The sequence below is a fragment of the Pelecanus crispus genome, chromosome 1, assembly GCF_030463565.1.
Source record: "Pelecanus crispus isolate bPelCri1 chromosome 1, bPelCri1.pri, whole genome shotgun sequence".
Taxonomy (NCBI): domain Eukaryota; kingdom Metazoa; phylum Chordata; class Aves; order Pelecaniformes; family Pelecanidae; genus Pelecanus; species Pelecanus crispus.
In genome coordinates this window covers 105,104,070-105,118,940 of record NC_134643.1, presented here as the reverse complement: position 1 = coordinate 105,118,940, position 14,871 = coordinate 105,104,070, and the positions used below count along the sequence as shown (strand labels likewise).

The following is a 14,871-nucleotide window of genomic DNA, read 5'->3' as shown; positions in this document are numbered from 1 at the left end:
GGGAGCCCGCCGACCGCCGCCTGCCTGGCGCCCGCGGCCGCCGCCTCCGGGGCCGCCCCCGCCGCGGTTCAGGCGCGAACGGCCGGCGGCGCTGCCCCCGGCGCCCTGCTGACGCTCCCGCAGGGCAACGCTGGCCGGACACGGCCCAGCCTCCCCCCGTCACCCCCGCCCCGCTGCCCCTCCCTCCGCCCCCAGAGGCTCGCCCGCCCCGGCCGCCGCGCAGAGGAGCCGCCGCGCAGTCCCGGCGCCGTGCGCGGTCCCGGCCGCCCCCCGGTAGCGATGAGGCGGCGATGCAGGCGGTGCCTCCCGCTGCTGGCGGGCCTTGCGCTGGCCGTCGCCCTGGCGGAGGCCGCGACCTGTGAGTGAGGGGAGGCGGGCGGGTGGGGGGCGGGGGGGGGCAAGCAGGGCCGGGGCGCGCGGGCGGTGTCCGTTAGCGCCCCTCGCGCTCCCAACCGCCCCCTCGCGCGCCCAACCGCCCGCCCCTCAGCGGCGGGGGCCGGGGGCCGGCGCCGTTCCCCGCCGGCGTGGGGACGGGGTGCCGCAGGCGGCCGCCTCAGCGCCGAGGCGAGGGGCGGCTCTCCCCACCGGTGCGGTGCATCGCGTCCGCCTTTCCCGGGTAGGTGCCGCTGAGCCACCGCGGCGGTGGGGCGCCTCGATCCCGTCGGTTTTGGCTGCTTTCGCGAAGCCAGCCGTTGCTGTTGGGGCAGTGGAGATGGGACTTGGGGCTGGCCGCGGCTCGGAAGCTCGCTGCGGCCGAAACGCAGCTCTGAAGCTCGGGGGAAAGCGTGCCTTCACATAGCGCTTGCTTCGCTTAGAAGAAAAGTAGGCGAGAGATCATAGTCTCGGGAGAGTGGCGTTAGTGTGGAGTCCAGGCAAGCAGCCCTGAATCTCTTGAGAAGCTCAGACCTATCAGCCTAGGTAAGAACTACTTACTCCCACATAAAAATTAAAAAAAAAAAATCAAAGCTTATGTCTTTGACACAAAAGTCTTTGAGCTTAGTACTAAAAGAAGGCACCGTGTATCTGGAACAAGAAGAATTGCAGCTCAAAGTAAGCCTGTTTCTGACGTGTTTTGCTAATGATTAAACAGGCAGAAGAAAAACCTAATGTTTACTAGTCAGGCTTCTGTTTGAATGCTAGGGATTCTGACTATGAAGGGGATGGTAGGGAAAGATGAAAGTTCATTTTATAACTTATTTTTGAACAGGTTCTAAAAATAAACCTTCTAATAAATCTTTTGTCATGTGCATTTCTCTGTTTTCGTCACATTTTCTGTTCCATTTATCTCCTCTGCTGCATAGCTTGTCAGTTTTCTCTTCTATGAACAGTGGGAAATTAGAAGTTGTCCTACTCATGCAAAATTCCTGTGGCCCATGTAGTCCAGTTTCCTATCCCTGGCTCTGAATGCCAGAGATTTCTGGGTGAGGTAAAAAAACCCCAGAAAACAGAAAGATCCTAACAATGTAGGTTGTACCATTCAATAATTATGAAGTAAAGTTGCCTCTCTGCTAGTCTTAGTGCAGCTGAATTTTGTCCAATATCCAGTGAGGGACAAGTTTTGCAGAAGATGGAGAAGAAACAGGGAAACGTTAGCAGTTGGTTGGCTTTATTATGTTGGCTGCATAAAGCTTATGTCACTGATGAGCATTTAGGGAGACTCTAGTTGCTGGAATTACGGAGCTGATTTCAGTATAACAGCTGTACAATAAGATGACACCACTTTCTGCAGTGGCGTCACATTTCCTTTTTCAGTTTACTCGGTCTTCTGAGTTTCTGAGAGAGACCACTAGTAGGTTGCAACTGCTTTCTACAACTGGGGTGTTAGGCAAGCAGCTCAAAGCTGTATTTAACTAGCCCACTTAAGACAGGTTTATAGTTGCATCTGCACAACAAAACAGCTGTAAGGAACCACTGAATCTCATCCTCTCCCCCCATTTTTTTTTTCTTTTTTCAGTAGCTTTACTTCTAAACAAGTGCTTGATAAGTAATCACTGCAGAGTGTCTGTACAACACCTAGTGAAATTGTAGCTAGGAATTCCACAAGGCTTCAGTGGTAATCAAATGAAACACACTGAGTTCATTAAGCGTTAACTATTGGTTTGGCAGGGTAAGTGCACTGGAGTTTCCGGTAATCAAACTGGCAGCAGTAGCAGTGAGAATTACTTTTTTTTTTTTTTAATAAAGGCCCTATCATAATCTTTGTAAGCAAAAATCAGTTGAGTAAATACACTACAAATTCTATGCATGTGAAATGAAATAGTTTGAATAAAAATACAGAATTTGCATTGAGTTATATGTCTTATTTGAACTCAGAAGTCATAGGAAATCAGCTTAAGGGTAAACTGCTGTGATGCAGGGGAATAGATGCGTTTCCGTTAACCCCACTGCGTTCAAAACATGAAGTAGGTAGAGTTAGAGCTGGTGTAATGTTCTCGGGAATGTTGCATTTACTTGGAATTTTCTTACATTTTGTTTACTGAAAAAGTGTGTCAAAATGAGAATTATGTAGCTAAAGGTCAAAACAAGATTGTTTAAAGTCAGCTGTGAATTAGGCCTCATCTACACCACAGAGCCTCTGCCCCAAAGCTATGTCAGCATGCTTGTGCTGGTAGCAACCTCAACGTAAACAAAATCAGCAGGTGCAATGCACAGTTTTGCTATTTTGTTGTCGCTCCTGTTGCCCCAGAACAGATGGACTTTCTGCATCCTTCTTATTAGTCTGCTTTTATGTAATGACATATACAACCATTTACCTGAATTAATTACAATGACGCTACTAGCAACAGTTGGTGATAAATAATCAAAACGTTTTTCTGCTTTCTGGTACGGTTAAGGCTCAGAAGAGCTCTCATGAGGCCCTTCTTGTCCTGTCATCCTGCCACACTTTTTGCCCATCTCCCAGCAGACAGTATGATAGCAGTGGGCTCACGGATTGAGAGAAAAGATCCACGAGGTCCACAGTTGCAGCAGTTTCCTTGCTCCTCCTAAGTGCTGTACAAAGGATACATAACAAGCAGAGAATCCAAATCCAGCTCTTGAAATATGTTGTTAACAGCCCTTGAGATGTGCTTATGGCGTACCTTAAGATCTGTGAAACTGGAGAACAGTAGAAGAGGAGAGCAGGCTTGAATCATTTGTGCCAAGAATTTCTGGAAGTGGGGGCCCGGAAAGTAAGATAAGACTTTTCTTTCTCTGAGCAGTTTTCTTGAGGATCAGTCTTCACTTTACAGAGTTCTTTCCATTCTCCAGTAAAGTCCACCGTGTAGATCAATGTGCAAATAAGAAGAAATGAATCCTCAGATACGATGTCGCCTGCTCATATACTCAGTAGTGGGGCAGGGCAGAAGCTCACTTCTCCTTGCATTTCTAAGCAACTTGCTGGTTGCTCTCTGAGATAAAGGTCTGCTGCAAAGCTTTGGAGGTATGCTGTAGTCTGTCCACCTTATGCTCAGGAAATCTTACCTATTGCCTCACCATAAAGATTAGTCTTACCACAGTGAAAGCAAGTAGATCAATTTGAAGTGACAAGCGTATCCCACATCAAATACATTTAGGATGCTGCCACAGAATGGTTTCTTCAGGTCATTATCCAATGTTGCAGCACTTCAGAGGGCTTCAGCTGTGTTCCCCGTCACTTTGTAGAGACCTTTAGTAATGTGTTCAGGATGCTATGGTTTTAGTTACATCTGTTACCTGAAAGCTATTCTCCCTTCAAGTTCTGGGCCTCGTTAGCTGCTCTTTCTAATAAGCCCTTTTAAGTTTTTTCTTTCCTGTTAGTGCACAGACATTGGGAGGCTGTTCTCTGACACTTGGCTGCTGGCACGTCTCAAAGGTGCTCGGGGTTTGAGGTATTACGTGCTCATGAACAGTACCAGATTGGCTACGTCTGCTTGAATTGATCTTCGTAGACTAGTGATGAATATGTATGTACACCATATCTGGTTTGCACTGCAGGTGTCATGACCCTCACACAGTTGTGCCAATCTGAGAGGTTAAGTTGTGCAAAGGCTGATGAAAGAAGGGCAGGTGTAGACGTGTGATGCTCTCTAGTTAGCATGTCAGCCATGCTCTTTAACCCTATGAGCTGGACTTTTTCCAATTACGCTCATCCATTTTTCTCTTAATCACAAGGTATGTCCAAAAGTTAAACCATCAAGGCAGGCTAATTTAGTTGCTGTTCCTGTAGAGCTGTGCTCTACAAAGATCATCGAAGCAGACATCTTTCATTTTTAATATAATTTCTCAACTCACTTATTTGTTCACCATTTGTGTAAAAGTCAATAAAATGACAATCACAAGACATGTGAAAATCAAGTAATGTCACATAACATGATGGATCTGAAAAGTTAGCTAGGATTGTATTTTCTCTTCATAAAAAGTGAATGTATTTGTAGGTTGTTTTTTTGATATGATATTTCTCAGGATATCATTCTTACCTTTTACTTTGTCGTCGTCTTTACAGTTCTGAAAAATAAGAAAGCATTTGTGTTAATTACATATAACAGGTAGCCTGATTTTATAAGACACATTTTTGGACTCACATAAGTTAAATAGGATCAGAATATTTACTTCTAGATCACTGAAACAGGTAATATAAAGGACTTAATAGCTTTTTTCCACTTACTGGTCACATATCTCACTTTGTAATATCCATAGCTAAAAAAGAAAAAATCTTGTCCTGAATATGACATTTAAATTATGCTTCAGACATAGCATTGCACAAACTTTTTTTTGGTGACTCAGGATTTTTTTTGGTCAGAAACAGCTACCCCACATACAGAAGACAGAATCCTAGGATTTCTTGCCCCTTTTCTAAAATGATAGCAAACAGCGACTCCTGAGTAAGCATTTAATTCAGGTTTTTGTGTTAGAGTCTCATATTTGTTCAGTGCATACAGTGTTTTTCAGCTGTTAAAAATAAATAAATAACAACAGAGCTCCTTTGTTTCTACAAAGTTTTATCCCAGCAGTATGCCTCTCAGTTCCTGGTGAGGAAACGTCGAGCAAATTCTTTTATGGAAGAAAGTAAGAAGGGAAATTTAGAAAGAGAGTGCATTGAAGAATTATGCAATAAGGAAGAAGCCAGGGAAATCTTTGAAAATAATCCTGAAACTGTAAGTATCTGATGAATATCTACGAGGTAGATAGTAGTTCTTTCTAGGGAAAGCTAGAAGTACATAGAATTCACACTGCAAAGCTAAAAAAACCCCACCATGCAGCCCAAGAACTGGTTTGAAATTCTTTTGTGTATAGAACCTGCACAATTAATAATGAAGACTGTATAAGCAAAGAGAATAGTTGAGTAGTTATTAATTTCAAGTACGGATCACCGGTCTTAGACCACAGTTGTCTGCAAGCATTGCATATGGGAAAACTGTTGGCTTCAATTAAAATTTTACACAGGGGATGCATGGCAGTACAGCCCTTTTAATGAAGAAATTGGACATATTACTGTGAGCTTTTTTCCTAGCGGGGAGAACTCTGTTCCTCTGTTCATTCCCACTGCATATTATTTAGTATTAGGTATATTTTATTCAGTTTTGTACTATAGAAGGGTTATTACAAAATATATGTGGTTAAAACAAATTCTTGTTTTGCAAACTATGTATCAGTTCTATGTTCTGCCTTTGATAAAATTGCATGTATTTGGATAGCCTGATTGTTAAGATTAAATCATTTCAGTGATGAATAATCATTTGGTTTTAACAATTTTTAAAAATTAATGCTTTTCACTTTATTTGGAATTGATTGCATGTGAGATGTTCAACCTATTCCAGGTGTTCTTGTTTATTTTAGGGTGAAAAAGGGAAATAAAGGAGGCTGCTCTGCATCCAATAACAACAGTGGGCAAAATCATCCCATTCAAAGAGACAGTTTTCAAAGTCATTTTGACACCCAATTCATTTTAATTTCCTTCACTTTGAAAGTGTCCAGTTCAGTATCTTAATCTCTCCAGTGAGCCTTGTGTTTACTAAATAATCTGCTGCCTTAGCCCAAACAGTAGTAATATAGAAAACTCGTTCTATATTCTGTGAGTCAAAGTGACTTTTTCTTTTTTGCTTCTTTTACAGTTATAATACAAATATATTTTAGAATGTATTCAGTGACATCTTTTGCTGTAATTCTATCTACCTTAATTTTTTCTTACTCTGTATTTATTCTTTTCTTTCTGCAGGAGTATTTTTATCCCAAATATTTGAGTAAGTACAAAAAACCTGAACAACTCTGGTATATCATTCACTGGTCTTCTTATTTGGGTAATAACTAGTTTAGTTATTCTGCCCATAGCGCTTGAATAATTTCCGTGCTGATTATAATGCCTAGTAGCTCCTAGGCAGTTCTGTGTGCTTAGATCCTAGCAGAGGCACTCAGAAGGTTGGTCTGTGATCAGCTGTCCTTAATACGCCCAGACAAGTTTTCTGATTCAAGCTGTGAGAACAGCCTCTTTGAAGATGCTGTACATAAGCTGTTGTAATTTCAGTCTAAATGAATGTTTGTATCATAAGCAGATTGTGCGGGTTTGCATTTGCAGGCTGCCTTGCCTCCCATCGAGCAGGGATTTTCAGGGTTACTGCAGTTACTCCAGATTCTCCAGCTGACCTGAGGGCTTGTGTCAATGGTAAGTGCTGCTGTTAGATACTTTACCTAACACGCTCAGATTTAAGAACACACACGTACATGGAGAGACAGCAGTTCACATAGGCAGAAACAGAGATGAATCTCCATTTAACTCAGGCAAACTCAATTATCTGGAACAGAAATTGACAAAAAAATATTACATGAAGCAGAGGATTTTCAGAGCAAGTGGTGTAAGTGACTGTTTTTAACTTCATAAAGCATGCTGGAAAAGAAACATAATTAACTGCAAAATGGAAGGCAGAATTCTTCCAGGAACACGGCAGAGTGTCCTACAGCAACCCGCCAATCCCCAGTATGTCCTCTGTACTCTACCATGTCTCTAATAGTTATGCCTGACTCTGCAGCTAGCAAGTTCTGTTCTGTCAGTTAAGGGAAGGGGTGATCTCCTTTCTTTCTCCTTAATTCTCCTTTCCACCACTCTTTAGCCCATAGTTACACCATAGCCCTTCATGAAGTGGGTAACATTACCAGCTGAAAAATTCAAATATTAGCCGGAAAACATAGTCATTGACTCCATACGCAAGAAGGTCACAAAGCATGAAACTTGTGACGTTGCTCAATATTTTATTTTTTACGCCTATACATTCATAAGTCCAGTGTGAATTGTGTTTTTTCTAGTGAATGCACAAGAAGGAATCTGTACCATATTCCCTACTTGTCACAGTTGAAACATCCCTCTCAACCTCTTAAACCTTTACAGCCTGGTTACGTCAAACAAGTTTTCGGTTAGTTTGAGTAGGGATACCTATCCTTAACCATCTGACACTTTTGGTCATTGAAAGCAATGGAAGGCAAAAAAATCCTTAATAATTACACTGCACATGGTCATGGATGAACATATTTTCCAGATCACTTGACCAACGTGACTGCTGTCACAAACTAAAATGTATTCCTATTCATATCACTCTTTCTCATTCTCATTAGAGGTCCTGGGAGGAAAGAATTTAGCAGAGTTGTGTGAACGTGCAGTGTTTCTGTATTTCCCAGTGAAAACGACTAGTTTACTTGACAGTAATAGTATTTCTTCATTTGCGTTCACATTATAAAATCAAATTAAAAAAAACCTGTTACTACTGGTCAGTCACCAGGATAAAGGAGAAATAAAGAGAGTATGCGTAAAATTTTCAAGTGTTTCTAAGGCTTAAATGTTCAACGAAATTTATGCACATTTCTGCAAAGGAGCTACTGCTCAGAAAGTGGAATTTAAAATTCCCACTGAAACTGCATAACAATTTTTTAAAATGTTTTCATTGAGACAAAGATTTTGTGAAAATGATACTAACAGATTTTTTTTATTATTATTTTAAAAGTTTTGCCTTTCTGAACATATCAATCCAAATTGTTTTGATATTGTCAAAATCAAAAATCTGATTTTCCTAATGAGAAATAATTAAATAATAATAGGAACTAGTTTATAATAATACAGTAACTAGTTTGAATCTCAAGCTGAAAAAAATCAAGGAATAAAAATAACAATGCAAACAGAATTGAAAAATAATGTCATTGTTTTCAGATTTGCCCAAATGACTTATTTCAGAACACAATGAACACACATTTCAGTACACACATTTTTGACTTTTTCATCTCCATCAAGGAACGAAAAGGAAAATTTTCACAGGAATAGAAGACCCTTTTTCATACTTTTCTAATTTTCCTGGTTTCAGCTGGAATAGAGTTAATTTTCTTCCTAGTAGTGGGCATAGTGCTGTGTTTTGGATTTAATAGGAGAAGAATGCTGATAACACACTGATGGTTTAGCTGTTGCTAAGTAGTGCTTACGCTAGTCAAGGACTTTTCGGCTTCCTATGCTCTGCCAGGTGCACAAGAAACTGGGAGGGGGCACAGCCAGAATAGTTGATCCAAACTGCCCCAGGGGCTATTCCATACCATATGACGTCATGCTCAGTATATAAACTGGGCGGGGTTGGCCGGGGAGCAGTGATCGCTGCTCGGGAACTGTCTGGGTATCGGTCGGCGGGTGGTGAGCCATTGCATTGTGCATCACTTATTTTGTATATTATTATTATTTTCCTTTCCTTTTCTGTCCTATTAAACTGTCTTTATCTCAACCCATGAATTTTACTTTTACTGATTCTCTCTCCCATCCCACTGGGAAGGAGGAGAGTGAGTGAACGACTGTGTGGTGTTTAGCTGCCCGCCGGGTTAAACCACAACACTAATCCAAGCAGATATCTAAGCTGCATCTTTAAGTTGCTAAACATCTGTATCCCATAAATCTGCATACTTAATTGCTTTTGAAAATCAGCACTTAAAAACCCCTGCATTTACATCTATTCAGCTCATCATGACACATCTCATGGATACCAGAGCCTCTGAGTGGCAGAGGATACAGGTACCACAGTATATTCTTGCCATCTACCCTTTCTGTTGCAGGCTGAGTGTATCTTCTGACATTTAGTTGTTGTCACAAATGTTTATCAAAAAGCAGTGCTGGGTAGTAGGTCAGAAAGCACCCTGAATTGGGAAAAGAGGAACACCAGGCCCACTTTCGGAACAAACAGCTGCTACATTACTGTTCCTGCAGTGGCTTCTTAATCATTCACCTGTGGACATAACCTCTTTGTCCATCCAGCCCTGTCCATTCTGTCTTGTCTTCTTCCTCTAGTGTATTTCACCAGTTCTCCTTTTATTCATTCATTGGTTTCCTCATTTTGCCCATTACATACGTAATTCACCTCATTGCATCTCATGTTTCACACTGGCACCCAGTCCATCATCTTAGTTCAGATTCTCAGAAGCCATCCCTGCCTTTTGCTCAGAAACATTTATAGTCAAGTTTGTTCCCCAGTTGCACATGCTAAGGGTAACTTCCACATTTATCACTTATGAAAGGCTTTGCTCATACGAAGCTTAGTTCACACACTTGTTGCTGGACCTACAAAAGCAGCAAATAATCAAAAAAGAGGAAAAAAAAAAATGTAGGGAGTTCTAGAACTTACATTTGGAAATTGCTGTGAAGGATCCATACACATATATATATATTAAAAAAAAAAGTCTTCAGTCGCTCTTTATGATGCAGATTTGTTTGTCATTGAAGTTGATGTTTTTAAATGGTGACAGTATTAGACAATGATGTATCCAGTCTACCCACAGGACCTGGACAGCCAAGGCAACCTGAGGTGCTAGTTTCTCTGTAAATGTGACCCTTCTTGAATAGAGAAAGTGATCTCTCTAATCTTGAATTCTTGGTATTGAAACTTTGGTATTTCTAGTGAAATCCATTGTGATGTGATGGGGCAGACAACTGTTCTTTAAAAAGTGAAACGTCCTTAAAATGTAATGAAAATAGTATCGAGTCTGTGTTTGGTCACATCTTGAAGAGATTAACATGGCTTAGTGAGTCATTTGTTTTCTGTCTGACAAAGAAAAAGTACTGGTGGCTTTGTTTTTTTTCTCAGTCACTTGCAAATTCTTGCTAACAGAATTAGTAGCAAGATGGTTGTATGGGTACTTGATGTTATGCATCAAGCCCTTTCCTATTTTATGAAAGGTATCTGTGGGAAGAGGAGAAGAAGACTAAAAACTGATCCTTGAGGAAAAATAACCACAAATAAGAAGTATTTCCAATGTTTTCCATCCCACAGAAATTTCAAACCAGTGTAGCCCTCTGCCATGCCATAAAGATGGATATAAGGATTGCATAGATGGACAAGGCAAATATATGTGTGTCTGTAAACCGGGATGGCAAGGAGAGAAATGTGAAGAAGGTATAGTCTCTAATCTCACTATGATGTTAGTTCTCAGTAGCACAATTATAGTTCTACTATTACTGACTAGTATCAGATCTTTAAGTGTACCTACCCCCATGCAGCTGGTCAATGAGCGCCTTCCTCTGTGCAGAGATTTTTATTTTGTGTTCCTTCTAGATATAAATGAATGTGAAGACTTAAATGGAGGTTGTAGCCAACGCTGTTCCAATTTACCTGGAAGCTACCGTTGTTTGTGTGAAGATGGCTATTTCATGCATTCAAATAAACGGGATTGTGGAGGTAGGAAGTGAGACTTAAAAAGAACATTGTTGCATGAAAGTACATTGCCTATTGACTAGAGAGGAAAGAATTTAGTCCAGTAGTTCCATAAATGCCCTAAGTCAGCAGAAGCTTGCATTGCCTCTGAAAGATACAGTCCTGCTTCAACCTGGCTACTCATTCCACCTGCAGCCTTACACCGCTGCAAGCATTTTGGCAACCGTATAGTGAACTACATGAAGGAACAGAGGTGGGTTGAAACCAATTCAGGGGAAAAAAAAAAAAAAAAGAAAAGAAAAAGAAAAAAAAGAAGAAAAAAAAGATTATATATTAGATTCTGCTTCCTTAATAGAGCTCTGTAAAGCTTGTTTTGGTCACTAACCAGTTTCACATACCCTTTAAGCACGCTGAAACAAGACTCTAGAGTAGTGTGACCAGCTAACATTGTTACCATGGAAATCTTGTCTGGTAAACACTGGTTTACGCTGAATCGCTCCTAATTAGCGAAGCTGCTCTTTTGGGAGTTTGAAGTTCACTGGAGAAGAAACTATTAATGAATCTGAAAATGCTCTTAATGGAGAGAAAGATTTGTCTTTTACTCACCCAGCATAATTCTTTTCTGTACATGCTTGTGTCTGTTATTATTGGCCATGACCTACGTGCTTCATTCCATTCCAGATAAAGACTATGTATTAAAATAATTAGCAATTCTTACTGCATAGTTAAAAAAAAAAAATACAGCCTCATTCCAATTTAATGTCATAGATTTTTATTGCTGAACTATGCCAACAGTTTTAGATAATGTCAAATACTATAAGAGGCCAGACTTAAGGGCCATCTCCTGCTGTCACTTCCCCTTTAGTCTACTTTTTTTTTTTTTTTTTTGGTGGATGAATGATTTCCAAAGAAATTCCAGGAGAACGGAAGATTGCTGTTTTGGCAAAAAGAGCAAGAAGATAAGTTGGTTGGAATCTCTGTAATTCTTGGAAAGATACTGGAAGAGTTGGTTAAAAGAAATAATCGAAGATAAAAAGACACTAATGTAACTTAGTACCTAGAGTCCTAGTTTGGCCATTTGATAAACTAGATTTAAGTGTTTCATTACATCCAACTACATATACACCTAGGAATTTGGAGTACACACAGTAACTGTACAAAAGTAGGCCGAATTCAGGACAGCTTGGACTTAAAAAAAACTTTTGGGAGTCCTAGAAAGCCAGTGGCAGAATCTGTTCTTCCTGTGCAGCACCATTTCCACAACTACTACCAAACCACAAGGAAAACTAGCATGATCCCTGCCTGTACAAGTGGGAATTCTACCAGGGATCTGATATTTTTCTGTCTACAAGATATTTAGTAAGATTGGTACTATATGCTGCATCCAGTTGTCACATCTGCATTTTGAAAACGGCATTGAAAACTTGGAAACAACACAGAAGATAGACACTAAAATGGTTTGAGGGATGGTGAGACAGTGAGGTACTTGAACACCTGTCAGCATAGCTAATTAAAAGACAATTGTGACATGAATGGATTGTAGCATGTAAGAAACTCCGATAGGGTTATCTCTTATCTTTCCAGATGTCTCTTTCTAAGATTGGATTTTATTATGCAGTCTGGTTTAGTTTGTAGGAAATCTGCAGACTGCTTCTCTCCCTGCCTTCCTGGACATGCATCCTTTTTCCTGTTATCCACAGAACACATGAGAGAATGAGAAAGCTAGGCAGGCAGAGAATTAATTTTTCACTGAGGGCATGCAGAAGTGCCTTTTAGAGACCTCTGGAAATCTTGAGGGCTATAGCTATAGTCTGCTGTGAAAGCATGTTAGACCTAGCAAGAAAGAGCCAGTTTGCCAGCCTCACTCAGTTTGCACAGTTTTGGATAGGGTTAGGAAAAAAATGGGATGCGAGGTAGTGACTTGTTTTTAATAACTTGTTTGTATTTCTAGATATAAATGAATGTGTGTTGCATCCAAACATCTGTGGGACAGCCATCTGTAAAAATACCCTGGGGAAATATGAATGTGAATGTGCAGAAGGCTACACATATAATTCAACTTCGAAGACCTGTGAAGGTAGGTCTTTCCCCCTGCCCCCCTTTTCTCTACCCCCCCCCCCCTTTTTTTTTTTTTTAAATCCACTGCCATACCAAACTCCAGCATCTCATCTAGTGGTGTATTTATTAATCTTCATATTGTTTATTACAATATGAATCATTTACTTGTTCTTTCAGAGGTTCAGTCAGGCTATATTACATGTAGTGTATACAGTTGTGATGACTTACTCCCAGACATTGGAGGGTTTTACGGTATGCTCCCATGTCCTGCTGTATGCCAGATAACTTTCTCAGTTCATGGGAGCTCTCCTGTCCCACTGTAGAGAAGACTTTCTGTCCGAGCTCTCAAACTAGCTAGCATGTTTCTTTCAGATAACTTGGAGCAATGTGTTGAGGATCTGGACATTACTAGAGTGTCTTGTACATTGTCTTTAAGCATCATTACAGTTATAATGCTGGAATATTTGATGTCAATCGGTTTAATATATACCCCTAACTCAAGACAAGTTATAGCAAAAGCAATTAAAAGTACTTATTTGGCAATTGCTAACTGGGCAAGACAGGAAGATTTATAAAAAAAATAATGACCAGAAATGAAAACCATACTTAATCGAGTTGTTTCAGAAACCTAAAAAGCTTGTCTTTACCCATCCAATAGGCTGTTTAGGTGCTTATTTAGCCCTCAAGGCCAGGGGCTCAGTCCTTTATATGTCCTTACATCTCAGATATTGGAAAGAGCTTTTCACTAGGGTCATTGAATTCCATTTAAAATAATGTTCATCTAATCCTTCTTTGGGGTATCCAGTTATGCTAGAAAATAACAGCGTTAGAGTGAACTGATCTCCATGGAAATGACAGCATGGCAGCTGTATAAAAGATTTTGTATAAAGACCCCACATTTAAAATAAAAACATGCTTAAATATCCGGAAAAGGAGCTATAAAAAAAAGGAGCTGCACCAAAAGAATCTTTCCTCAGGAGTATTGTTTTCTGAAATGAAAATACGGAAGAAAGAATTTCAAAACAAAGTTCTGTAACAATTATAGCAAAGTTGAAAAGTACTGATAGCTAGCAGTAAAGCAGCAAGAAGCCATTCACACACAGACCATCATAAAATAGCTTTTTCAAGTATTGAAAGTATTTGCATAATTGTCCTAGAACGTATTTTATTTCTCTCTACTTGTTAAAGTTTCTGTTTAGTACACACATCAGAAATTAAATTTCAGTTGTAGAAGAGATATATAAGCTCTTAGAGTTTTACTATGAAGAGGAATTTTCTACATTGCCAGTTTAAGAAAAATACATCAGTGACTGATTTTTCTTTTAAATGCTGCCTTTATGTTGTTGCTCAAATGTAGCTTCTTGCTGGCTATGAATCTTTTGCTCCATGGCTTTTCATGCAGCTTTCTTGTGACTAAGCTTTGCACAGTGGTAATGGTTATGTATTCAGATGTCTGCTCTTTGTCCAGTTACTATGGGATTAAAACATTACTGACAATTTTGTGTCCCTGTGTGCACTCAAATGAGAAAAACTTCACATTAATTAATCTAATTCTCACTCCTCTTAGTACTTTCTGCAGATACATGAGTTGCATCAAATTGCATTTTAGTATTGTTTTTCTTCTGAAACATGGATTCCAGAAGGTTGCAAGATGAGGACATTAAAACGAGCAGTCTTACCTCCTAGAAGGAAGATTATGCTGCTAAGCTTTCAGACCTTGTTGTAACCACATTAAATGAGTCACCAAATCCTGTCTAAGGACTGGATTGTGCAGACTGACAGGAGTGTAGCCTTACAGAAATAGTAAATGACATTAGCTTTTCGTTGTCATATTGCATGTAGGTGGCCAAATTCAATTATGCTTATTAGAAAAATCAAGTTTACATACATTTATGCAAAACTATCTTGATGATGACAGAAACAATTAGGGTGGAATAGAAGAGGTTTTGGGTTTTTTTCCTCATCCATTCCTAGGAGAAGGTTGCTACAGTTCTTCATCCCCACCTTTTGGGAGGCACTGTCAGTGGAAGTTATCTGTACAGTCCAGTCTTTGTTTCATAGAAGCCATACAATTTTAGATACAGAATTTTATAATCTTCTCTCCATCTCTGCAATTTCAAACATTTTGCCAAAAAAGGGGTAGTGAGAATGAGTAAGTATGCTTATTGTGCTAGAGGGGTCTGTCTTG

The 14,871-nt window shown here is 40.2% G+C and overlaps 1 protein-coding gene across 1 annotated transcript in view; it reads left to right on the top strand.

Moving 5' to 3' along the window:
- Positions 1-279: 279 nt before the first annotated feature.
- Positions 280-14,871, top strand: part of PROS1 (protein S) — a 32,963-nt gene continuing 18,371 nt past the window's right edge. The window contains exons 1-7 of the mRNA XM_075715291.1: positions 280-358; positions 4,957-5,114; positions 6,176-6,200; positions 6,533-6,619; positions 10,245-10,367; positions 10,527-10,649; positions 12,577-12,702. Of these exons, the coding sequence (XP_075571406.1) occupies positions 280-358; positions 4,957-5,114; positions 6,176-6,200; positions 6,533-6,619; positions 10,245-10,367; positions 10,527-10,649; positions 12,577-12,702 (721 nt within the window). The remainder of the gene's footprint in view (positions 359-4,956; positions 5,115-6,175; positions 6,201-6,532; positions 6,620-10,244; positions 10,368-10,526; positions 10,650-12,576; positions 12,703-14,871) is intronic.